At 41.6% G+C, this 26,093-nt stretch overlaps 1 protein-coding gene across 2 annotated transcripts; it reads right to left on the bottom strand.

The window, feature by feature from the left end:
• Positions 1–45: 45 nt before the first annotated feature.
• On the bottom strand, positions 46–25,795 carry CAP1 (cyclase associated actin cytoskeleton regulatory protein 1). 2 transcript variants are annotated; one of them, XM_001365571.5, is made up of 13 exons: positions 25,395–25,795; positions 13,494–13,615; positions 12,904–13,007; positions 11,831–11,908; positions 7,963–8,106; positions 7,802–7,887; positions 5,394–5,499; positions 4,432–4,600; positions 3,514–3,698; positions 2,718–2,841; positions 2,516–2,598; positions 1,951–2,094; positions 46–1,232 (listed from the first exon to the last, which is right to left on the bottom strand). In XM_001365571.5, the coding sequence occupies exons 2-13, from the start codon at positions 13,603–13,605 to the stop codon at positions 1,149–1,151; spliced, it is 1,419 nt and encodes a 472-aa protein (XP_001365608.1). In that variant the 5' UTR covers positions 13,606–13,615; positions 25,395–25,795; the 3' UTR covers positions 46–1,148. The 2 variants fall into 2 exon arrangements, with proteins under 2 accessions (XP_001365608.1, XP_056651194.1); XM_056795216.1 differs by having other exon boundaries at positions 25,332–25,446.
• Positions 25,796–26,093: the final 298 nt, after the last annotated feature.

Raw genomic sequence — 26,093 nt, 5'->3', positions numbered from 1 at the left:
ACAATTTCATGTTTCAATTTCAACAGAGACCATAGCCAACAAGGAGCAAGTTGGCATTAACTTTATTCTAGTTTCTTTATAATTTTAAGTACATAAAGGTTTATTCCCACAAGCCTCAGGAATGGGTAGAAGTCACAGGACGGTCCCCCCGCCAAAAAATTTAAAAAAAATTGCATATTTTAGTAAATATTCTAAAGGGAAAATAAAAACCATTTTATACATAGGAAAAGCTATTCAAGGCCTGAAACTACGAAGTTCAAGCCCATGCAACAGCCTGCATGGGGGTTTTAAGCTTCTGTTCAGGACATGAACAAAAACGGTAAGCCTCCCAGCCAAGAAAAAAAACCGTTTAGGGACAAGAAGGCGGGTGCCAAGACAATTCTGAAAAAGAATAGATGACAGGCACCTGTCAAGATTCATAATAGTTAATGGAAGGGAAAAAGGAATGCCAGATTCCTTGGAATGATTTTTAAAAAACTTTTCTGAAGAGAGGTGCTTGGCTGACACCGCAAAGGCTCACATGGAAGAGGGCCCCCCACTTTCGCCCAGGTGCCGTAGAGTGGACTTCCTATGGCAGCTGGTACAGGGCAACTTCCTGGCATGGCACAGACAGAACTGGAGCAGAACATGGAATAAAAGGAATGCTAAAGGGGAAACAATTCGGCTTGGAATGCTGGGTGCCCAGGTGTCAGCCTCGGGTTCAGGGCAGCCACCGTCGCCAGGGCCCAGGAATGTCCCTTGGTGCCAGTGAATTAGTTTGGTTAGAATGTCTAGCTGGGGTTACACATCAGCTTCCGCTACCTTCCTGAAAAGCGTTATGCAGAAGACTAACAGGTACAACCTGGTCCATTCATCCAAGGGAACCCTCCCCAAAGCTGAAACCCATCCAGATTGGTCTGAAGTTCACCAAGGAGGGACTGGTGGTATGGTTCAAGCTGACATGGAGAAGATGCACTTTCCCGCAGATCACATGCAGATGACCAACGGACCTGCTGCCCCACCCCCATCTCAGCCTGAGGTATATTCAGTGAAGGCAGGTAGCTGTACTTCTCCAAGGAAAGAGAAGCCTTTAAGAGCAGAAAGGTAGAGGAAATCTAGAAGAGAATCATCTGAATGGGGGGAGGGCACGGGACCCAGTGGCACTCTCCTTAGCCAGCAATTTCGGTCACTGTGGTAACCAACTTCTGCCCATTCCACAGTGTCTTGAACTGCTCAGGGACAGGGAATTCATTCTGTGAATAAGAAGAAAGGCACCATCAGGAATATGGCTCAAACAAGTAGTGTGGCCTAGCAGGACCAGATGGAAAGCCAAGAGATTTCAGTGAGACCGTTTCCCCACCTGCCATTCTTGTGAAGGAAAGTTTATAAAGTGCTAAAGAAATATGGCCATGTCCTGGACCTGTGCTACTTCTGTTCCTAAAGAAAGGAGCCCAGGGGCTTGGGGTGGGATTTAATGGTAAAAGGAACAAGAAAAACCCTTCCCTAAAAAAGGCTGCAATGCCACAGCATGCTCACTGTCCTAGCCAAACTGCAGGGAATGACCCAGTACTATTTATTGTGCCCCAGAGGCTGGCCTCCCCCAAGTTCTGACTAATACAAAGAAGAAAGATCAGCCTGCTCCCTGTAATGCATGCATGCTTGCTTGCTTGCTCGCTCGCTCCCTCAGTGAGTCCAGAAAGAAGGAAAAAAATGGGTTCTTAGAAGTTCAACTGCATGACTCTCAGTGAGATCCCTCCCTCTACTCAAGTCTGAACTACAGATGGATACAGCTTATTATTGTTACCTTTGTGCCAGGCACTGCTGAATTACTTGGTTTTATCTGCTTAGTGAAAACTAGTCAGTTAGCTTTCTACTCCAACTAGAGATGACTGGGTATTCCCTAAAGAAGTCCTCTCTCCTTCCCCTCTTGCTTCTTCCATTCCCAAGCACTCTAGGAGGGAGGGCACTTACGAAGTCACCACTTTCTGTGGGAATGAGGACATTCATCTCAGAAGACTTGGCACTGACGATCTCACAGTCCAGAGAATTCTTGCTCAGGTATATGTGGCAGCCATCTGTCTTATTGATGGAAATAGTTGGCACTTTACCCATTACCTGATGAGAAACGAATGTTAGATGATTAAGATCATGTCAGAGCCATGATTTACACCCAGGTTCTGCCTATGACTGCTGTGTGACCTTGGACATCACATGCTTCTCTGGGCCTCAGTTTCCCTCATTCTAAAATAAAGCTGAACTATGGGAGCCTCTGAGGTCCCTTCCAAGTCTGCCATTCTGAGGCCTAAAGTCAAACCTTGCTTAGTAGGTAAAGTCACACAGCAGTGGAGACTTGCAGAGGTTATCTAAGGGGGCTCCTATTCCTCTACCCTTACCACCAAAGTGATCAGCTTTCAGCCCCTTGCTGAATCTGACTTGCCATCAAGGAAAAGAATGCAAAGGAACACCTGTTGGAGCTCTTATGTCTGTCTCCAGAGTTCCTCTGGGACCAAGAGAAGGAGCCAAGTGATTGGGTTACCTGAACTTTGATGTCTCTGCTGTTTATGATCTCCACAATCCCCACGACATCATCAAACACCAGGCCAAGCTTCTTACAGTTATCTAGAAAGAGAAGGGGACATGGTTACTAGCACACTCCACAGTCTCCTACTTGAGACTCCTTGGATTCTGACCCACCTTGGTACCCAGAAACCCCACCTGGGAGGGCCCCAGGCACTCACCTAGTGTGATGGAATTGATTTTGCCCCTGATATGGAGTGTAGAATTCACACACTTGTATATATAAGCCACTTGCTTCAGCTCTGTGTCATTTATCACTAGGTTGGAAACATTCTCCTGGTTTTCCTGTTAAAAGAGGGACACCTCATTATTCTTCCTTTCTAGAGAATACTAACTAAAAACATTTCTACTGCAATAGACATTGAGAGGTCTTAGTGAGCTAGGTCTAATTAAGAATCATGGGCTAGCTTGTCTGCAATGGCTCCCAAATAAGGCCCAAAGTTCTCACCTATGCATTTGAAGTACAGTGGCGTTAAGCTCCCTTTCCATATTATCCTGACTTTGTTCCCCTTCATGTTTAGCTAAACTAAACTAAACTAAACTATTTGCTGTTCTCTGACCTCATCCTGCCTCTCCAGGCCTTTTTGTTCAACACTTTACCTCCTCACTGAAATCCCTTTTTTCCTTCAAGGTCTGGCCTGTGTGCCAGCTCTTTTATGCAACTACCCCTGGTCCTCTCTGACAGAAGCTCCTCAAATGGTTCATGGCTCTTTAAATTCTTCCATGTTCTTGTTCCACCATCACTTATGTTACGGTGATTTGTGTCTTTGGTCTTAATTCCTATTTGATTATATTCTTTAGGGCAAGAATCACATTTAATTTTCCTATTCCCCATGTCAAACAAAGAGAGCCTTTGCCAAATCATAAAATGTATTTATTAAAGGAAAGGCTGATTCATTAAATACTTAAGTTCCATTACTTCAACTCACATCCTGGCACCCAAGCCCCCAGACTCACCACTCTCCATTTCTTGCCCTCTAGCTCCAACACCGGGGGCTCCTTCTTGGTGACTGGTTTGGGAGTGGCACCACCAGCAGGCTTGGGGGCTGTAAAAGGCTTGGGGCCGCTGCGCACTGGTCCGCTCTGGTTCTTTAAGGCCGGGTTCTTATGAGTTTTCATGTCATCAGATACATGTTTCAGAGCTGCCGAGAGCCAAGAAATTCTTTAGTTTGTTAGCCATGATGTAGGTCAGGATGACCATGACCAATGCCAAGAGCTCATGCTCTGGTCAGGACACAAAACTGACAGCCCAAGGTGGGGAACATTCAAGGTTTCTCTCTGGAGATGCCTTCGTGGCTGCTGGGGAAAAGTCACCAGCCAAACTTGTGGTTTGGTAACAGGCCAGGCAGTCTCCCTTAAGGTAAGAGCCTATTTTGACACCCTGTTTAAGCACTAGTCATTGCCATCCCTCTGTAAAGGACACCCAAAGAAGTCTCCTTCACTCTGCTCCAAAGCTAGATTTCAGTTTCAGACCATAAAGATGTCATGCATTTGCTGGTTAAATCTTGACCCACTTTCCCTGCCATGCCAACCAGAAATGGCAACACATCAACAACACTTACTACATAGGGACTGCATCCTAGGCACTAGGGACACAAAGAAACCACAGAGTCCCTACTCTCTAGCTTATATCCTTCCAGAGGAGACAATGCGTATATACATAAGTACACACAAAAATAAATACAAAGTCATTCTGGAGGTAAGGAAACTGGTTGTTGGGGTGATCAGGAAAGGATTCACTTAGAAGAGCACTAAAGTTGAGCCTTGAAGGGAACTGGGAATGCTCAGAGGCAGAAAATGAGGAAGGGGATGCCAAGTACAATGACAAAGAGATGAAGATGATGATGTAGGAGAACAGTCTGACTTGATACTTACCATGTGTGATGCCCTCTCCCTGATTAATTTGAGCAAAAAGTGCCGACCGAGAGGCAGACTCATCGCAGCTGGAGCTAGTAGGGACAGGTGGAGGAGGTGGTCCAGGTGGTGGGGGAGGAGGTGCTGAAGGGCCTGACGATGTAGCACTCAGTTCTTTTGCTGTGGGTCCCTAAGACAGCAAAGCAGAGGTTGGTTGGCAAAGGTCAAGATAATTGACTCTCTTCATCAAGGTACCATGTCCTAAGGGAGGCTACCACAACCTCACCACAGGCACTATTCTGTTCTCTCTATTAGCCCACGGCTGTTCCTCCTCTCTCCTCTGCTTAAATTATTTAGATCTTGGATCAAGCAGTGGGGTCTCTCTGGATAATATCCTGGCCTGCTGATGTGTCATTTTTGTTGTTGTAAAGATGGTTATAAATGTATTATATCATGCATAACATTTTTTTCATATTGTTCATCTCTGCAATAGAATATTCATATAAAACCAAAACCCAAAAATAAAAACACAAATAAACTCATGTGAAATATAGTCTGATTTGATCTGCATCTGACTCCAACAGTTCTTTCTCTGGAGGTAGATAGTACTCTTTGTCTCTCGGAACTGTTCTGGATCCTTGTATCACTAAGAAAAGCTATCACAGCTAATCATTCCACAATCATACAGTTATTGTGTACAATGTTTTCCTGGTTCCGCTGATTTCACTCTGAATGAGTTCATGTAGGTCTTTCCAGTTCTTTTTGGAATCATTTCTTACAGCACAATAGTATTCCATCACTCACCATCATATACCACATTTTGTTCAGCCATTTCCCAACTGATGGGCATCCCCTCCATTTCTAATTCTTTGCCACCACAAAAAGAGAAGCTATAAATAATTTGTATGAGCAGATCCTTTCCCCATTTTTTGGATCTCTTTGTGGCCCTTTTTTCAATGAAGGGATAAAGGGGAACCACTGACCGTTTTGTTCCAGGCTAGCCCAGTGGTGTGATACTCCTTAATGTATGCCTGCAACTCAGTCCAGATAGCTAGGTAAGCTTTTACCCAGTCCACATGCTTCTTATTCCTAAAAAGAAAAAAAAGGAAGGACAGTCACGGCTAGGAAGGTGGCATAACTGTAGCGACCCCAGACACAGTAACTATAAACCATTACATTCAGTTCATGTACTCCTGTATCTCTCTCCGATAGTGGGATAGTGGTAAGAATATTAAAAGACTTAATTGAGTGCCAGAAGAATGCAGGCTTTGTCAGGGTTTACCACATTATAATTGCTTTGATTGAGAGCATGAGCCCAGTGACTTACTGTGTGCATCAATCATCTGTGACCCACTCCAAGTTTGCTTAGTAAGTTCCTTCACTTCAAAACCCACTAAGGGATACATTTTCCAGCCATTGTGACTTGTACGGTGTGGCAGAACTTAGAAATCCATTCAAGTGTTTCCTGTGTAGAGTACTGTGCTCTGAATTAGCTTGGGAATATCTATACTGCACATCTTTGAAAGAATACTGCTATTGCATAGCTAATATAGAAAAATGTTTTGCATGATTTCACAATTATAACAAATATAATAAGCCTCCACATTAGGTAGGAAAGGCTGGAGGGGAGAGAATTTGGAATTAAAAAATTGTAAAACAAATGTTACCCCCCCCCCCCATACAGAACTGCTATTATACCTGCAATATTCTGCCTATATAAAAAGTATATAAGCTCCTTCAAAGCAGGGATCCTGTCCCATGCAGCTTTATAATCTCCCAGAGCTCTGCAGATGCTTAATAAGTAAAGGAGCAGGGGCAGTTAGGTGGCACAGTGGATAGATCACCAGGTTTGGAGTTGACAGGACTTGGGTTTGAATGTGGACTCAGGTACTTCCTAGTTATGTGACGCTGGGCACGTCACTTACTAACTCTGTTTGCCTAACCCTTGCCCTTTTTTCTTAAGAGCTGTTACTAGGGCAAGAAGGGAAGCTTTAAAAATAATAAAGGAGCCCAGAGAGATGGGCTTGAAGAAGCTATGCCAGGAAGCAGTCTGCCTAACGGGCCTACCACCTTCATTTCTAAACCAGTAACAGAAAGGGAAGTATGTGGTCAGGGCTGAGAGGGCAGCAACAAGCAGCACCAGCTTATCATCTAGCCTCCAGAAAATATCAACTATGGGGCCATGACCAGCAGTAGGCACTCAGCTGAAAAACTGAATTGAAACAATATCTGCCCCAAATAAGTTTAGATATTGTCTCCATTTACCAAGCTAGCTGGCTCAGCCAGATCTAGGTTAAAGAAAAAAAAAGAAAGAAAAAAGCCAAACCTGAAGCAATCATGCCAGCTAAAAAAATCCTTAAAGAAGCCAATGCCTACGAGGGCATTGAAATAATGAACACTTCATCAGTCCTACCTGCTGCAAAGTTCCTAACTACTTGAGCCTGAAAAAGGAGCATCGAGAAGGAAAGAAGAACTGGAGACACTGTAGGAACACATAGAAGGTAGGAAAAAGGGGGAGGGGGAACCAGAAATATTGTCTTTAACTTATATGCAGTTAAAAGAAGGCATCTGGGATAATGAATTAGAAAATCATTGAATCTGGAGTTGGAACTCAGTACATTCAAACTCTTGTCACTCCTAGATGTGGGGCTTTGAGCAAGTCACTGCACTCTTCTGTGCTTCTCAGTTTCTTTATCTGTGAAACGGGGCAATAATCTCTATAGTAGCTGCCTTACATGACTTTTGTAGGGCAAACACTTTACTAACACCTAAAGCTTTACAGAAGTGGGGGAATGGCTCATGCAGAAGGTACTTTTAGCAGGATGCCTGAAGGCATAACAAATTTTTCAGCTACATCAATTTCCCCTTTCCACCTTTTAAAATCCTTACCTTCTGTCTTAGAATTGATATTAAGTAACAATTCCAAGGCAGAAGAGCAGTATGGGACAGGAAACTGGGGGTGTGTTAAGTGACTTGCCCAGTGTCTCACGATTAGGAAGAGTCTGAGGCCACATTTGAACCCAAGACCTACTGTCTCTAGGCCTGGCACTCTATCTACTGAGCCACCTGGCTGCTCTTACATCAATTCCTGAAGACCATCTGCTGATCTGCAGAAGGATTGCAATCTGGGTCAATGAAGGAGCTGTCCTCACCAAAGAAATAGGTCTGTTGAAGTAATTAAAATATTGAATGTATATCTATAGGGCCCACCCACTTTTACCATGCACTAAAAACCATCCCAATTAATTTTACATGTTAGCCATCCTGTAAAATACTCATGAGATAGGGGCCCACTTATGTGAATGAAAGACACATTCGCAGAAAGTACAAGATACAATTTCTTGGTGCCAGTGCTTCCATAGGGGCAGCAAGCCAAAAGGACAGTACTCACACATCTTTGAACTCCTTGAGTACTCGGTTTGTGTAAAACATGGCAGCATCGTGCATTTCCTTCACATATGGGCCAGGCTTTGGAGCCTAAAAACAGAAAGGCAATTAGACACCAAGCCCTCTGACCATCCTCCCATGGGCTCCCAAATGCACCCAGCTCACCACGGCTACCCAACCCAAGGCTGGGATACTCTCGCTGACAGCTGACAGATGATTGAATAACTTGCTGCCTCGGTTTTTCTCCCGAAACGCCTGAACCTCCTGGATCTGCTCAGAGATGGGTGCCAACAAAGAAGAAAGCTTGTTCTGGTGGGAAAAACAGATTTGGGAGAGTTAGACTCCAATTTCTTTCTTTCTTTTTTCATTAAAGATCCCTATATCTTTTTAATTTTAATTAGCAGAAAGTTGTTTTCTCTCCTTCTTAGTGTCCTCAACTGTATAAAAAGCAAAAACATAAACATTATCTTAAATATGCCTATTCAAACAAAACAATTTCCATAATGTCCATGTCCAAAAGACAGGATTCGTTTTTATCTTGTCAGACCCCAATTTCTGTAAAAACTGCAGATCCTAAAGAATCGTTCTCTTAGGATGGTTATAGAATTCTAGAGATGAAAGGCTGATCCCAGCTGGTTCCCTTGCACTTTGTCTCTTCCTCACTCCCATTATGCTGGAAAAACATTCAGAGCTTATATATTATACTCCCATGTTCCTCATGTCTCTCTCCCTCTAACTTACTGATTCAAAGACTTCCTGGTACCCACCCTCAGTATTTCAAGTTCAAATTTGTGCCTATCACTCAAGTTCTACAACCAGGCACAATCCTCTCTTTTCTAGTCTTATCTCCCATTACTAACCACTCTACATATGCTACACACAAGTCAAAATAGAATAAGCTTCCTTCCCTCAGAATTCCTATCCAGACTTTAAAGACTCAAAGCAAAAGCCATTTCTTCTAGGAAGCCTTCTCTGATTCTCCTTTTGGGAGCCACCTTTTCCCTGGGATCTCACTTCATTTGGTAACTCTCAAAAGCCTTCATGTAAAATTATATATTACAATTCTATATTTTTATCTTATCACCCTACTTGATTGTAAAGTGGATGAAGGCAAAGACTGTGTCTTTACTTTATCTCTCCCTGAACCTACCACAATGCTTAATAAATATTTAGTGAATAAAATGCCCTAGGAATGGTTTTGTAAGGTTTCTACACTCTTACTACCTCCTTTCTTAGGTAACCCTAGACTCCTCTGATCACTCCTTCCCCAAATTCCTGCAAGCATTTATCATTTACACAGCACAGCTAGGAGCAATGACCAGTCACTTTATTCTTACCCAGAATCAGACTATATCACTTTCAGACTCTGTTACTGTACATCACATGTCCCTCTCCCAACTCTAGTTCCATTTTTACGTTGGGTTCCCCCATTACAATGTAACCTCCCCAAAGGCAAGATGGCTTGTTGCTTCTGGAACCCCAGAGTTTGGCACCAAGCCTGCCACAAGTGAATGCCCACTAAATGTTTATTTTCTTCTGGCTTCCCTTCCTTCAGTTACAAAACTTCTCTGCCTTTGTGTGTTCCCCTTCTCTCTTCCCCTCCCCCCAGCTCCAACAACACTGGAAGCTCTAGGATAAGTAGGCAGCTTTGAGATGGGCAAAGAGAAGAAAATTCTCTCCCCAAGTGGTGATGATAGGATAGTTTCCTTGGAAAGTACTGAGAATCAAAAAAGACCAGGAAGCACAGAGGAAAAAATGAGTCACGTTCCAAATAATTACAAAATACATAAAATATCTGTGGAATTGATCTACCAAAGCACACACAAAAAACCCAAACTGTATAAATTCAATTACTCCTTAAAGAAATAAAGCACTTAAATAGATGAAAATCTAGGTGGCTTAGTGATTGCCAGAAGGACTAGAGATGGGAGGTCCTTGGTTCAAATCTGCCCTCAGACACTTCTTCTTAGCGGTGTGTCCCTGGACAAGTCACTTAATCCCCAGAGTCTGGCTTCTCTTCTGCCTTGGAATCAATACATAGTATTGGTAGAGACAGAATGGATTTAACAAAAAAAAAAAAAGGAAATCCCCCCAAATAAAACAGGTAACTTTTGATTACATGAAACTGTAAAGCTTCTGTACAAACAAAATCAATGTACCTAGGTTAAATAAAGCAAGCAGATAAATGGAGGGGAGAGGGAGGAGAGAGAAATCTTTTTATCATACTTCTCTGATAAGAGAGTGTGTTATTTCCTGAAAGTTAAGGATAGGAACAAACAATTCTTTAAAAATTGTAATGTATTGACATGAAAGTATCCACATGAAAAAATGTTCCAAATCATTAATTATAAGAGAAATGCAAATGAAAACAACTCTGAGGTTTCAACCTGCAAATTGGGAACATGACAAAAAATGGCATTGAAGCTGAAGAGGTTGTAAGAAGATAGGCACACTGGTGCAAAGTTGGTGGAGTTGTGAACTGATATAACCATTTTGGAACACAATTTGGACCTATTACAAATCAAGTGACCAAAATGTCCATACCCTTTAACCCAGAGATTCTACCCCCATACACCAAAATATTTCATAATAGCACTTTCTATGATAGCAAAGAAACAAAGTAGACACCTTTCAAATAGGGAATGGCTAAACAAATTGTGGTACACAAATATAATGGAATATTACTGTGTTTTAGGAAATTATGAATTAGCTAAATAAAGAAAAAAAGCATGGAAAGATCTAAATGAACTGATGCAGAATAAAGTAAAAGCAGAGTCAAGAAAATAATATATACGTCTACAATGTAAACAAAGAGAACCACACAAAAGTCCCCTCAAAAGTGAATGTAGCAAATTATAAAGAACAAACCTAGCTTGAAAAAATACTTCCACCAAAGCCCTTTGCAGAGCAATAGGTTAAGTGTTGTACATTGCACATATTTTCATATTTTTCAATGGACTGGTAAGTTATGTTGTCTTTTTTTTTTCAGTTTTTCCCCCCTGTCTTTATATGAGATGGCTCCCTAGGAAGGAAAAGGAAAACTATGGCAATATAAAAAAACAAGATAGCAATAAAAACGTATATATTTTTTTAAAGTAGGTAGGAATTATTGGATCCCAGTTTGGTCCATTCAAAGCCCAAAACAGCAGGCACTCAAATCTGGCTATAGTCCTTGGCAATCAGGCAGAAACATTGGCTAAGCTCATCTGAAGGGTAGGTCATGTTTCTGTGCTCTAAGGAAATATATTTCCATCCATATACTGCTGAAAGCTTCCTCTAGAAGCCAATTCTCAACTCTAAGCAAGAGAGCAAGCTAAAGTCGTGGAGCTGTGCCAGTCTCAGCAGCCTGACTTCTACAGAAAATACAGACTCTAAGGCAGTGTTTAGACAAGGTACTTCAAATAAGCAAGTCCAGAAGAGAAATTAGCGTCAAATGTATTTAACATTTGTTTTGGTTTTTAGTGCTGTGAATGAGCAAAATTCCTTCTTTCTGTTAAGGACTATCTGAATACTGTCCACAGGAAAAAGGGTGAAAAGCATTCTGACTTTAAGGAAATACAATTTTTCTAAGTCGGAATCTTTGTGTTTTAGTTGCATTATGTGACTGAATAAGACCATAACCCAAATAGGAAGAGCCAGTGCTCCTACAGACTGACAAAAAGTGGCCTGACATTTGGCATCAGTAGGACCAACTTATGGACACCAAGAATCCACACAATCTTTCCCTGTTCCATCTAGCTTAGGAACCACCATGGTTTAATAAGGAGGCCCAGCCAAAAGAAGTAGAGTCAAATCAACAGCGAGGCCAAACTTGGGGACAAACCAAGCCTCAAGAACTACCAGAGAACCCAAAGCAGACTTTGCAGCATGTTCCCATCATTTTAACAAATCTGGGTTTACTTATGGTAGCCATGAGATTATATCTATTTTAGGATGCTGTCTGGGTTCAGTACACTCCCTAGCTCATCTTTTTGAATTCTCTTCAAGACCCAAAGGAAATCAGGCAAAACCAGTAGGTTCCAATCAAACTCACCCCATCTGGCTGCTGGCATTGAGAGGCTGTCACCAAAAGAGAGCGTTCCATCTTCAGACCTGTGTGGACCATCTCAGCCTGAGGAAAGAAGACAGTTAGATGTTTTTCTGTAACCCACCAAAGGACAGGGTTAAAGGAGAGATACTGTGGTCTACCTCCAGACACTTCTATGACTCCACTCAGAGGCAGCTGGTGGTATTATAAAGATAGTGCTGGGGTCTGGAATCGAGAAGAGTTCAAATCTAGCCTCAGGCATTTACTGTGATGAGCATCATCTGAGTAAGCCTTTTGAATTGTCTCAGTTTGGAAATAACAACCACACCTACCTTACAGGATTGTTCTAGAGTATCAAATAAGGAGCCTGTTAAGAGCTTAGCAGACACTTAATAAATGCCAATTCTTTCCCTTTTCCCTGATTAGTTTATTAGCAGGGACCTGAAAATTTGGTACACAGATGAAGCTGGTCACCTAGTGAGATGAATCAGGGGATGGCTCCTGTGGAGTGATAAGAGACATGAAGAAAAGGACACCTCAAAGATGAAGAGAGAGATGCCTGGTCTCTGCCTACTTTATAATGCTGCCAGGGAAAAATCTGAAAATAATTCAGGAACATAATTATTGATGTGAAAGCATAGCTCTGCAAATTCCAAATCATGGTAATGATTCTTCTGTTACATAACATATTGAGATCAGGCTTGCAACAGTTCTCTAAGCACAGAAATGAACAAAGTGGAATTTTATGGATTGGTGGAGCCTGGTCTGTGGAAAAACCCACACAGTGGGTTGAGACACATGTGATACATCCTCGAAGTAGCAAGGCTACTTATAGCACAGTAGAATGTCAGAGCAGGAAGAAACCTTTTAGAGAAGCAAGTATAATGCCCTCATTTTATAGGAGAAAACGGAGAGCCAAGCATACAATGAGTCAGTGGAGAAAGACAAAACTCTAACGCAGGTTTCTATTATGACTACCAGCCACAGGAAAAGCTCAAATGATTCCTATATTAGAGAAAATGAGGCATGGGGGAAAAATGTCAATCTGTTCTTAGAAGGAAAGAACAAACCATCCTTACATGTTTCTGAACATCTCCCCCGATTTCTTTGCTGATCTTTAGATAGTCTGCTGCTGGGCCAGCAAGTAGGGAGTCAAAAACTTCCACATATGGAGCTAGTCCTCCTAGAGAAAGGCAGAAGAGCACAGTTAGAAGGCAAGCCAGAGAGAGAGAGAGAATCACTTCTCCAGAGTTTGATTTCCCCTTTAAATGTGAAATTGACCTTTCAAGCAATCAATGTGTACAGGGATGCCCTGAACTGATAAACTGCCAGCAAACTGGGGGAAGGGAAGAGGGAAAGTTCTAGTATAAATACTCATCTGACAAAATGGAGCCATTTTACTAAAGAACAGGAAATATTACACCAGCAGGAAGCTCTTATGTTAAAATAGCTTAACCACTGGTCTTCCTATACAAGTCATTTCCTCTCTCCTTAGTTAGGTAGTCACAGGCAACATCCATTTCTGGAGGCAGATCAAGTAGTTTCAGTATTTTAGGAGTTTGTGATTGTCAGAGCAGATTCAGCTTAGTAATACAACATCAATATCATATCAGGACATGGTTTTTTTGGGAAACATGAAAAGCCCCTGTTGGAACCCAAGATTACTTACCTTTCGGAGAACTGTCTCCACATCCTCCATGCATGCCGGAGGAGTGAGATACAGCCTCCAGCCTGCCCACTGCTTTCTCCAACCGCTCCACCAGATTTTGCATATCAGCCATAGCTTGCCACCTGTTAAGACAGATCAGATGTCAACTATTGTTGGAAAATAGGGCGCCTCCTATTAAAACCTTTCTTCTTATCTGGTGGGGTGATGAAGAAATATCCATTCGGAGAGGGCTTTGATAATAAAATTAGCCGTCAAGTTATTCTAGCTGGATTTGCAAGAGTGCTCACTGCACAAAGAACTCCCATTGGTTGCTAAGTAGAACCACCCAGTATCTCTTGCATCTAACAAGGAGACAACTGAACTTGTCCCAGCCAATTATCAAACACTTTCCTAAAGCTCAGCAGTATGCAACTAAGAAAGGAAAAATAGTTTCACAAACTAGACAGGCCTCACGACACTATCTTACTCTACACTTTGTTTTAGAGGTGGAAACTTAGGCTCACATTTTTTAAATATTTGTTCAAGATGACACAGAAAATTAGTGGCAGAGGTGAGACCATAGTCCAGTTTTCCCCACAGCCAATCTCAAGCACAGCACACTTTTCAACAGGCTTCACTCATCTCCATTTCATTCATGATTTAACTCCGTTGAGAGACAAAGTCGAGTGATCTCAACTCACTTAAAACTGCTTGAGACTCCCACATCAAATGAAACTCATCCAAAGAATGACAACATCTAGAATACCAGGACACTTGGGCTTGGCACATTTGTATTGCCAAAATGGAAGATAAGGAGCAGGTAAAAAAAAAAAGGAACAAAGACCACAAAACATCTCCTGTCTAGTTCTCCAGTTGTCTCAAAACAAAAGGGAGGCGAGTCTTGCAAAATTGTTTAGGATGGACAAACTACATAATCTTTTTGACTCCTGACTTGAGAATTAACAACAGCCTCCAAACCCATACTCTGAAGAGAAATACAAGAAAAGAAAATTAGATACACTTTCACCCACATTAATTACTTCAGCAAATGTGATACCAACATCTGAATGTAAGAATTATCTTGACAGTCCTTTTAGTCCAACCTCCTCATTTTAGAGATTTGAGATGACTGGTTAAAAGCTGAGCAAGTAGCGGAACCAGGTTTTTAACCCAGATTCTCTGACAAAGTACAGTATTCTTTTACTCTAATTGTGTATCCTTGCATGGGTCACTTAAAGTTTCCCAGGCCTGTTTCCCATTTAGGCAATATAGCCTCTGGGGTCCTGTGGATCTTAGGATCCTCTTTGGTTTCTGGAACCTGCCTTGGAGACACCCAGGTGCTTAAAATATGCTGTATTTTAGAGACCTCGGTTCTTGCATATATTCAGCTAAGATATGGCCTTTGCTAGTTTCTTCAAAAGTCCTTTATTTCATTTATAAAAACCAATTCAACAATCATTTATTAAATGATTAGGGAATTGGTAATGGTCTCTAGAGTTCCTTCCAACCCTAAACATCTATAATTTTTCAAAGACTATATAGCCCTGTGGATTCCTGGGAAAAGATTACTAATAGAAAGCATCAAATCAATGCAATAACCTTTCTTTCCAGAAACTAACCCTGAGGTTCTGCTATAGAAATGTGTGGCTTCAGCAGATGAAAGAATCAAGCCAAGGCCAGCATTAGTCAGCTCAAAGATAACTGCTGAAGTCATAGAAAAAGGCAGGCCATTTCCCTGTCTCTAGAGACATAGAAGTGCCAATGTTCTAAATGGTATACAGGCCTGTCTGCTGGAGAGTACTTACCCAATTTAGATGAGGAAGACAAGTTTCTCCCCAGAACAGTTTGGCTTTATTTTGGTTCCCTTTCTCCAGAAGTCATTTTGTAGCAATGAGCTTAGAGAGCCAAACAAGTTATAGTTCTTCTATTAAGTCAAAATTAAAAAAAAAAAAGAAGAAACCCAAAGGAGCACTTACAGTTAACCTCCATCTATAGCTAATGGCATAGAACTGTGGGTATCTGATGTTTGAAAGTCAGGAATGAAACTGAGGGTGTACTGTCTGAATCAAAATTTGATGAAAGCAACAACTGGCTTCAGGAGGACTTCTCCATGGGCCTTCTCCCCACCCAACACAAGCCACATTTCCCTCCCCAGTACTATAATGCCTTAACACCGAACACTAACCCTAACTAAACCCTAACACTTTTCCAGGGCCTCAAGCTAAAAAACACACTACAGAGGGAGAAAAAAACCTGAATAAAATCAGACAGGCATTTTTTGAAGCCTGCAAAACTCAGGCATCTTAGAGAGTTCATTAAGTATGGTACAGTGAAAAGAGCTCTCCAGGGTTTCAGGTCCATCTCAAAATGAACTAGCTGCATAACCTGGTCCCTCTTTTAACTGTTGTTTCCTCAGGGAGGTACTATATAAATCCCAGGGTGGTGGTGATAAATGTTAGGTAAACAATAGAGCTATTAAGAAACAAAAGCAGGTATTTATCATATAAGCATGGTCCACATCAGAATAATGAAGTTAAAAAGCAGCATTCTAACTTGAGTTTTCAACTATCAGATCTACTGAATTCCACAAGATGGTTCCAGACAAAAAAAGCAACTAGTCGCAAAGTGTGACTAAATAGACCAAAAAGAATCAATGACAAGCCTTCAAAATTATATGCTGAATTTATTATGTATTTAAAAAGAAAGGATGGTTATACGTAACAAAACACTTGCATTTTCATATATAATCTTCCTTTTTCTGTTCTATGTATATGGAAGGGTAGCTAATGGGTTGTAGTGGATAGTGTGCTGAGCTTAGAGTCAAGGAACATTCATCTTCCTGAATTAAAATCTGGCCTTAGATACTTACTAACATATAACCTGGGCAACTCACTTAACTGTTTGCCTTAAGTTTTCTCATCTATAAAATAAGCTGAAGAAGGAAATGACAAACTACTCCAGTATCTTTGCCAAGAAAAACCAAAGTGGGGCCACAAAGAGTCAGATACGACTGAACAACAAGAACATGATGTATTCAAAATTGGCCATTTTAATGTTTGTCAAGTTCAGAATTTTAAAAAAGAACAGCCAGAGAGGTCAGAACAAAGAAACTAAAACAGAATCCAAGAAGAAAGTGCCTAGTAACCTTTTAGTCAAACTGCTCTACTGGTTGTTCCTTAATATTATCTTGCATTCCCTTAATTCAAATCAATTATCATCTTGCACTTGGGGAAGCCCTTGGCTCCAACTGACACAAGTGCCATATCCTCTATGATACTTTTCTTTATTCTCCAATAAGAAGTAACCAATACTTCTTCAAAATTTTCCTGGATCTTTCTTCCTTCTCTGCATCCTACCTTGTATTCAAGTTGTGTTTACATAGCAGCAGACATCTTAAGGGCACAATCGATGTTGTCTCTCATTTTTTTTTTTAAACTCTTACCTTCCTTCTTGGAGTCAATACTGTGTATTGGCTCCAAGGCAGAAGAGTGGTAAGGGCTAGGCAATGGGGGTCAAGTGACTTGCCCAGGGTCACACAGCTGGGAAGTGTCTGAGGCCAGATTTGAACCTAGGACCTCCCATCTCTAGGCCTGGCTCTCAATCCACTGAGCTACCCAGCTGCCCCCGGCTCTCATTTTTAATAGGCTCAACACTAGGCATGGCATCCTGCACACAGTTGGATCTTAAAATAAATGGTTAAATTGAATTGGAAGACAACTAACTATCTTCCCAAAATGAGCAAAATGATGAAGGCAGAAAGCTCTTAACTATGCCACTGATTCACCCTATTTGAATCTCCTAACTTTGGATCTTAGGCTGCAATTTCCAGTAGCCCTTATAGAGGCCTAGTCAGCCTCCCAAGATGTGTGTTGCTCTCAAGTTGGAACAAGGATGTTTTAAAAAGGCTAGTGGCTCCATGGAATTGTAATAACCAAACAACAAATATTCATTGCTAATAAATTATGGACTTTTTTTTACATAGTACCTTGTCCAAAGAATTGTCTGGTGGCCCAACATGGTGGTGAGACAAACCAAACTGGTCTTCAACCAAAGCTGTAGCCTGGACTGCACTGAGTCCATTCTGTCCATCCAATGAACGATGAACTCAAGATGAGCAAGGGCACAAATATTTTCAGACCTGGTCAATGTGAGAATTTGCTTTGCTTTTACTACATATATTTGTTGAGGACTTTTAATTTTCATTTACCTTGTTTTCAATTGGAGGGGAGTTGAAAGGAAGAGAAAATAAAAGGTTAAGTTAAAATGTCAGATATGACATACATGTCCATAATTTAACAAATGAGTAGTCCATAGGCTGCAAACGGTTCTCATAAAATATTAAAAGATTTGAGGAAAGTTTTCAGCACAAAGGGCAAGATCCTCTATTTGATATTTATAGGAGGCAGTGCGGGTCTGAATTTCACCTGAGGCTTACTACATGTTTCACACAACTCCCTCCCTAGATCTGTTTCCTCATCTGTAAAATAAGGACATTGGAGCAGATGATTTCTGAAGTTCTGTCCTGCTTACTACCTACAATCCCATGGGAAGACATGGACAAGAACTGCACAGGATGAGGACTGTGATTGGCACTATTGTGAGGGGAGGCTAACAGCAATGAAATCATATATCCACTGAAAGATGTTCTTAGTCCTACCAGGGGCAAGGTTGGAAAGGATAGACTTGTATCTGCCTCTTTTTTCTGAACTATATACAGAGACTCACTGGTTTGGGAAGGAAAGTAGTAAGGTTAACCACAGACATGTTGAGTTTCAGGATATATTCTGACATGTTGACAACAGGATATCAAAATAAGAGTTTGGGGGAAAAGCTAGAGTTGGATATAGAGCTTAGAAGGAAGTCTCAGAATCTTAGCAAAAATTATGTTAAGACAAGGCTAAGATCAACTTCCTTGTGGACTCATTATCTCCCTCCTCTGAAGTTTTGTCTCAGTCTCACTGGGTGATTAAGCAAGAGTCACTACTAGAACAGGAAACTTTTGTGCTTACCATATTTTCAAACCTTCCTCTGTATTTTTCAAAGGTACAACCATATTGCATAGTTGACTGGATGGAGAACCAATAGGACAAATGATTCCACAGGAACTAGATAGCTGTTTCAAATGTTCCCATTGGAGGCTCTGAATCTAGGACAAAATACCACTACTCAGCCACCACCAGGCTATCTAGCACCAATTTTTCTACTCCAAAATGCACATAAATTTTCATAGCCAAGCTCTTGCAAACCATGAAACAAAAAACAGACATTTTAACAGGAGAAGTGAACTGAAGCTGGGCCAGAGAGCAGAAAGGCAGACAAACTACCCTTTAAGGTCTGAGGTTTAACCAACAAACCAAAGAACAGAGACAGCTACATCAGTTAAGCTACCATCTAAATCCAGCACAACACAGGGGCTTATTTACTGTCTTTCCCACAGGGTTTGATTTCAATGATTAAACCAGTGACATTTCATTGCTTGTGCCATTACCACCTGAGTTTAAGAAGTTTGTTTTTTTTTAAAGAAAATATTATCTTTCAAGAGTAGCTAGGATCCAAACTGATAAAAATGTCCAACTCCTGTTCCTTCCTTATAGATAGGCCTCCGAAAGACAACTAGGACAAATGAAAAATATTTCAAAAGTATCTATGATTTCATCAACATGGTCGATTCCTTCCATGAGTATCACAACCCCGCCAATCTTAGTAGATAGCCTCCTCAGTTTTCTGTGTTAAAAAACAAAAAAGTAATCATATGGTGAAAACCTCTTTGTATTTAGCTAGCCCAGTTCTCAGACAACTGGCACTTGGAAAACCTGACAGAGCTTGCCCCTTGGCATAGGCTTCAAGAGTTATGGGATACTTCAATGTCAGTGAGGCACTAGAGTACAAATTTTGTGAAGTGAAGAATCAATACATACAAGCCCAATACTTGTGTGCTGCTGAATGATACTGTGAGCCTTCAAGTTCTTTTATGCTTCTGTTGCCTCTTACATAAAAATAAAAGTTAAAACTAAGAGCAAAGGACACAAAAATATGTCAATGAAGTAATTTAAACTCAATAGGCACTCTGTAAACTTGAGATACACTTTATAAGCAGTCTGCACCAGCTGCCTCCAGCCTGGGATATACTGCTCCAACCAAACAACAACTAGTTGTTAGAGAGAATTCCATTCTCCAGCCCAATCACACAAATCAAGCCACATTCCCTGAAGAAAATGCATTTACATCTAGCCAAAGTCAACCGACCAGGAGCTCTGGAAGGCTCTGTCCAAGCAGTGATTACTTTAACTGGCTCTGAAGGCCACAAATGCTTGCACCCCATCTTCCGCTCATTAGATATTTCAGCTATATCTATTATAAAGAATAGTGAAGCCTCATTTATATAATGGTTTATGGTTGCAAGATATTTTGCCTACATTAGTTAGAAAGGGAAGCCATTCTTATTCCCATTTTGAAGATAAAAAACCAAAGCTTAGAAGAGTGCAATGATTCAGGGCAACGATAAGGTCAATGATAAAAGACATGATGACTTGAACCCAATCTTTCTAGTTCTAAGTCCAGCACTCCTTTTCCTCTCCCCAGGAGACACTGAGTCTTTTTATGTAAGGCAAACAAAGCTGTACTGTACTGTGATGAAAACTGTTTCTGGAGCGCTCATTAATTATGTTGACATGGTGTAAATCAAAAAGGAATAGCTTCTTGATGAATACTGGTTGTGTTAATTCTAGGGACAATGGAATTCTCTATCAATTGGGTCAGTTACCAGATATTTGAAATTTAAAACAAAAATGGTCATCATTCATAACCTAAAGTCAGACAACAAAGCATAATCATATACCTTTTCTCTCAGGTTTGGGTTTGTCTTAAAGGAAGGAGGAAGGGAAGAGAATCAGCAGAATTATAGTCTACACCACTGCCTACCACTGCAACAGTGTGAGACAGTAGAAAGTAGCACCAGCCTGGAAACCAGAAGTCCTGGGTTCTAATACTAACTCTGACGTTAACTCCCTGTTCACCTTTGGGTTACTTATTTCCCCAGGCTGGTGCAAAATAAAGAGGGTTGAACTAGATGATCCCTAAGGTTTTTCCAAATCCTCAAGTCCATACATAATTTCCTGAAGCCTGGAATATTCATTTCTTATTAGGTAAAAAAAAAAATCTCTGACTATATGCAATATTAAGTTGTTGATCTCAAATAGCAAAAGAATTTGGCCCTATCCCTCCAAGGAGTGTGATCAAGTCCAAAATGAGAACCAGGCAAAGGCAGATTTGCATCTCGGCAGGAGATATTAGTTTCTTTTTGATCCTTAAAGAAACAGTAGTATTAATTTAGGAGTGGTTATTATGACTCAAAAAAGTTTAAATAAGAAACATAGTTTGGAACTTTGTCCAAACACTCATGAAAATGTGAGCCAGACTGCTGAGTCACCTTTCTGACTTTTGGGGACCATAAAGTTGCATCAGAAACTTTTCAAACAGGCAGGAATCTATTCCAGACAATAGACATACCAGGTTCAGCAGAGTGCACAGAAGGTTTTCATATCCCAATTTCCAGGATTCTGGCAAAATTCTCTAAATCACTTACCTTTCAGTTCAACCTCTTGAAATAAAGTGAATCATTATCTAGCTAAGAAAGAAAATTCTTTTCTAGACCACACACCTTACTCTAGCTATTTGACCCTTTTGTCCCTCAAACCTCATAACTAGAAGATGAAATCAGATATAATGCTCCTCCCATCCATTCTATAGACCAAATGAGTAATCCAAGCAAAGGCAGTCCAATTCATTTACACTTTCGACTCATAACTTTTATTTCAAGTCAGCAAGTCTTAATCAAGCATTTACCACAAGTACTAAAGTGTGAAGGACATACAAAAAGAAGCCTCTTCCCTCAATGAGGGAACAAAATCTAGTTGAGGATATTAGATTTTATAGATATATAAAAGCATCAGAGTGCAAGCAATACTGTATTTGGCAGAATTTGTAGCAAAAATTAAAGAGTTTTTTTGGAGGAAGATCAGGAAATAGAGAAGCCCCGATATGGGGTAAGCTCTGTTGCAGAAGGCTTCTTGGAAAAAGTGAGAAATGTATTAAGCCTTCACAAGGAGGATCTGTGTTTAGAGGAACAAAATGAAAACATAGGGCATTCTAGTGAGGTAAAATAACATAAGCAAAGACATTAAAATAGGAATGGAATAACCATAATCTAGTCAGGGAGTAAGGAGTCTAGTAAGGAGACCAACCTGATTGGGATAGGATATGTAGACGCCGTGATAGAACTTAAAAAAAAAAAAAAGCTAGGCTAAATAGTTTAGATTAGTTAGAACTATTATATTGTTTGGAAGAGAGTAATAAATAGATTAAAGATTAGTATGGAGACAACAACAAGAAAGAAACTGAAGTTAAGCAGGCAAGTAATCTAGGTATAATGCCAAGAGGGTCCCAGACTAAAAAGTAGTGGTAGTAGGAAAAAAAAAAAAGGGTATTTTTTTTAAAACCCTTACCTTCTGGTTGTTTAGGATCACTACTGTGTATTGGTTCCAAGGCAGGAGAATGTAAAGGCTAGGCAATTGAGGTTAAGTGACTTGTATAGGGTCACACAGCTAGGAAGTTTCTGAGGCCACATTTGGACCCAAGATTGCTCCTCTTGGAGCTTGGCTCTCAAACCACTAAGCCTCCTAGTGGCCCCCCAAACAAGTAACTTTTGAAAAACACACCTTCTGGTTACATGAATAGAATATGCAAATATGATTTAAAGGCAGATCCCTACACAAGCAAGGTGGAAAACAAAGAGTTTTATTCCTCAATTTGTAAATTGTACCTTTTATTTCATAACCAGACTTTCCAAAGTGCGCTCAGATATTTTTATCTCAGATATTAACAGTAATGGTGCTACTTCATTTTTGCATAGAATTTTCCACCTATGGTAACATTTGATCCTTATAAACATCACTCAGTGGTAGGAGGTCCACTTCTCTATTCACTTGCCAGCTAAAGAATTCCTGGAGAGAAATGGGGCATCTAGAGAATAATTTTCTGGCAGCTCATGTTAATCGTTTGTTTATCCTAATGAAACTAAAACAAGTTTAGGAAACCTTGATTTGTTTTGGATTTGTTAACTAAATAGCACTGGCTATCTTGGGAGCAACATAGGCAGTGAACAGGACACTGGTCTCAAGTGTTAGAAGTCAGAATCAGAAAGCATGGTTTTGAAGTGCCCATTCTGAGATCAGTTGTGTGTGTGATCCTGGTTTGCTCACAACTGGAGCATCAATTTTCCCATCTGAAAAACCAAGATAAAAAAACAACAACTATACTAACAACTTCATAGAGTCGTCCTTGGGGAAACCTTTGTTATCCTGACAGCAAGATACAAATATGAGTCATTGTAGCAATGGGGAGATGAGGACAGGAGGACAGGATGTTTTTTGAAAGAACTAATCATTTGTTTATTGCTCATCTTAACCAAGCCTCCTTTACCTTGACCTATTCTTTAAGTCTAAGCTCCAGGAGTAGTTTTCCATTTCAGCCCTTGGCACACAATTGGTACTTAAATGCTTGAAAAGATGAAGTTCTGATTTTAAAGGGGGAAAAAAAAAGGTGGGCAGCTTGGGGCCAGTAAAGGACTTATTCCATTTCCCTGACTACTCTCCAGTTCAACTCTGGGCCCAACACACCCAAATGTCCAAACTAACAGGAGAGCTTTCTTTACACAGCATTCCTACCCAAGCATGATGAAAATGGGGGCTCCCACTTTTCTATCTGATTTCATATTACTTTCCACTCCAGTGAGATTTACCTACCAGTCTGTGGACAAGTAGTTAGGACTAGGCCTTGCCTTTAAGGGGCTTGTATTTTAATAGGGAGACAATATGTAACTAAGTTCATACAAGATATATACAAAGTAGTTGGAGGAAGGGGGAAGGGAAACACCAGAAGAGCCTCTTGCAAGAAGTAGGATTAAATTTGGAAAAAACTAGACCAGAGGAACTAAGAGGCTGACTATGAAGCTAGAGAATATTACAAGCATAAAGGATAGTCCATACTAAGACAAGTGACAGTACAGTAAACAAGGAGTTGGACCATAGGGTGAGTGCAAAGAAGAGAGCTAAATATAAGATTGAAAGGGCAGGAAGGGGCCAGCGTACAAATAGCTTTAAATGGGCCAAGACAACTGTACATTTGATCCTGGAGGTAACAGGGAGCCCCTGGAATCTACAGAGTGGGGAAGTAATAAAGTCAGATCTGCCTTTAAGAGAATCACGTTGGCAGTTGAATGGAGGATAGACTGGAGTGGGAAGAGACTTGAATTGAGGAGACTGATTGCTATAGACCAGGTGAAAAAAGAGAGCCTGGATTCATCTGAGATGTTGTAATAGTGGCAAGGAGACGTGGCAAGAGATTAGATATGTGGGGTGAGTGAGAGTTAAGAGTTAAGGATGCTACAGAGATAGGAGTCTGGAGTATAGTAATGTACTTGATGGTACCAGTCTCTGAAACATCATTCCATCTCCAACCACCCCAACTTTGCACAGGTGGTCCTCCAAGCCTGGAAGTCAGTTCTTTCTCACAGTCTTATTTCTTTCAGAAACTTTTCTCAGATACAACTTCCTTTAGGCTCTTCCTGATTTCCCCTCCCCATGAGAGTTCTCTCTCATGAAATTACTTTGAACATACTTATAACTTATCAAGGAACATGTTATATTGCTGCTTGTAGATTGCACTGCTCACTGTGAGCAATAACTATATTTTTCTCACTTTATATCCAATTCTTTACACATAGTAAGAACTTAACTGCAGAACAGACATGCCCCCATCAATAGTCACTTTGAAAATCCTAAATATACTACAAGAGACTTTCTAGTCTAACTTTTTTGAAGCCCGAGTCAATCATATCCCTAGCCACTTGGCACAATGACCTGTACAGAGTAGACAAGGAGGCATACTGAATGTTGGTTTTATTAATATTTGTTTAATAAAACTTCCCCCTCCTCTTTTTATAGGGCCAAACTCTCTTCCTCCACCACATTCAAAGAACGGGTGGTTCGCAGTATTCAAAAAGTTGGCCAAAATACCTTTTAACAAAGGAAAAAGGTAAGACTATTTGCAGACAAAATGCAGGCCTTTCCCCACAACACCTTTTAAACCCACACAATCAAAAGCAGAAGCACCTAGTCCTCTACAAGGGAAGGGAAAATGCTGCTCCCGGCAGGGAGTCCGGCAGCATTTAACCAGAAGGTAGTTTCCTGTGGCTTCCACATCAACTGCCTCAAGGTAGGGATTGTACTCAGCCCAGCTCCAGAGCTCCCGGCTGGAGTAACAGGAACCTAGTCAATTCAGCACACCGGGAAATCAGGGAAGTGGAGAGGGATCAGATCAGCTCAGCCCAGGGTGTACCGCTCTCTGCCCCCCATACAGAAAGGTGGGGGGCGGGTAACTCAGAGAGGCCTGCCCGGGGGACCCCAGCTCCTATTTCCTCTGGCTCCTCGGAGACCCCGCCCCATGACCGCAGCCCAACCCCCAACTTTTCAGTTTCCGAAGACCCCTGAGGGGAAAAGAGGCGCTCGATTCCCCCAACCTGAAAGAGAGTAGCCCTCTCTCCAAAGTGTTCCTTCAGAGACCTCGGTCAGGACCCCCCCTTTCACTGAGCCTAGAGGACCTGCCGAATCGCAGCCCGGGTTCCGGACGGGGAGTCTAGATCCCTATCCCTTCAGATCCCCTCTCCCCAGGCCGAGCCCGGGAAGGAGAGCCAAGAGCTCCGGCGCTCCTCAGAGCCCTGGTCGCCCTGACAGACGCTAGTCCAGGGAGAAGGTCCTATGGGCATAGCTCCAGCCTCTGCAAGTAGCTGCACTAACTCACCGATCTCAGTCCACACCCACGACCGGCCCAGCCCTACCCTGCCCGGCCTCGCGGCCCCCTCACCTCCGTCCTCCGTCCGCCTCGGCAGCTGCCTGCTCTCAGCCGCCCTTCACTTCCGGCAGGAACCGCCCAGCAAGCTCCGCGCGACCCACTTCCGGACCCTCTCCAGGGCGGTGCCGACGGTCTCTGTAGTGATAGGAAGTACGTAACCTGGGGGCGGGGCTTATCAGCTTCCTCCACGGGCCTGGGTCCTCTGCGCCGGTTAAACCGCGACTAAACCCTAGTATGGAGTCCCGCCCCTAGAAGATTATGCAACACGGTTGGGCGGGCCAACTTCTTGACACGCCCCCCGCCTGCCCCGGTCCTAGAACTGGGGAGGACCCCTCCCCAGGTCTACTTAGGGAAAGCTTCGAAGAGTGAATGAGGATCTGATTAGGGCCCGCCTCCGGAGGAGAGAATGAGCCCTGAATGGCTGAAGTACTATTCATCGGTGCTCAGTTAAAAAAAATTAAAATTATTATTGCCTATATTTACATATAGTTTTCAAGTTTGCAGAGCTTTTTACATACATTATCTCATTTAGATCTTACAACTACTCTGGAAAGTAGATCTTGCTTATCTGCACTTTATAGGTTAGGAAACTGAGGCTCAGAGAAAGTAAATTGGTTTACCCAGGGTCACAAGTCTACTAAGTGTCACAGATGTCTCCCTGATTGCAAATCTAGCATTCTTTCCCCTGATTCCTCAAAGCCGCTTGTTTAC

The sequence above is a fragment of the Monodelphis domestica genome, chromosome 4 (genome assembly GCF_027887165.1).
Source record: "Monodelphis domestica isolate mMonDom1 chromosome 4, mMonDom1.pri, whole genome shotgun sequence".
Classification (NCBI taxonomy): Eukaryota; Metazoa; Chordata; class Mammalia; order Didelphimorphia; family Didelphidae; genus Monodelphis; species Monodelphis domestica.
The sequence above is the reverse complement of the archived record's forward strand: the minus strand, read 5'-3'. Positions and strand labels throughout refer to the sequence as shown.

Bases quoted from the DNA above. Each gene is read 5' to 3' on its own strand.
- CAP1 (XM_001365571.5), bottom strand. From the start codon at position 13,605: ATGGCTGATATGCAAAATCTGGTGGAGCGGTTGGAGAAAGCAGTGGGC. The intron at 13,008-13,493 runs GTAAGTAATCTT...GCCTTTCTCTAG, and splicing joins TGGAGACAGTTCTCCGAAAG to GAGGACTAGCTCCATATGTG. The intron at 8,107-11,830 runs GTGAGTTTGATT...TTTTCCCACCAG, and splicing joins AATGCCAGCAGCCAGATGGG to AACAAGCTTTCTTCTTTGTT.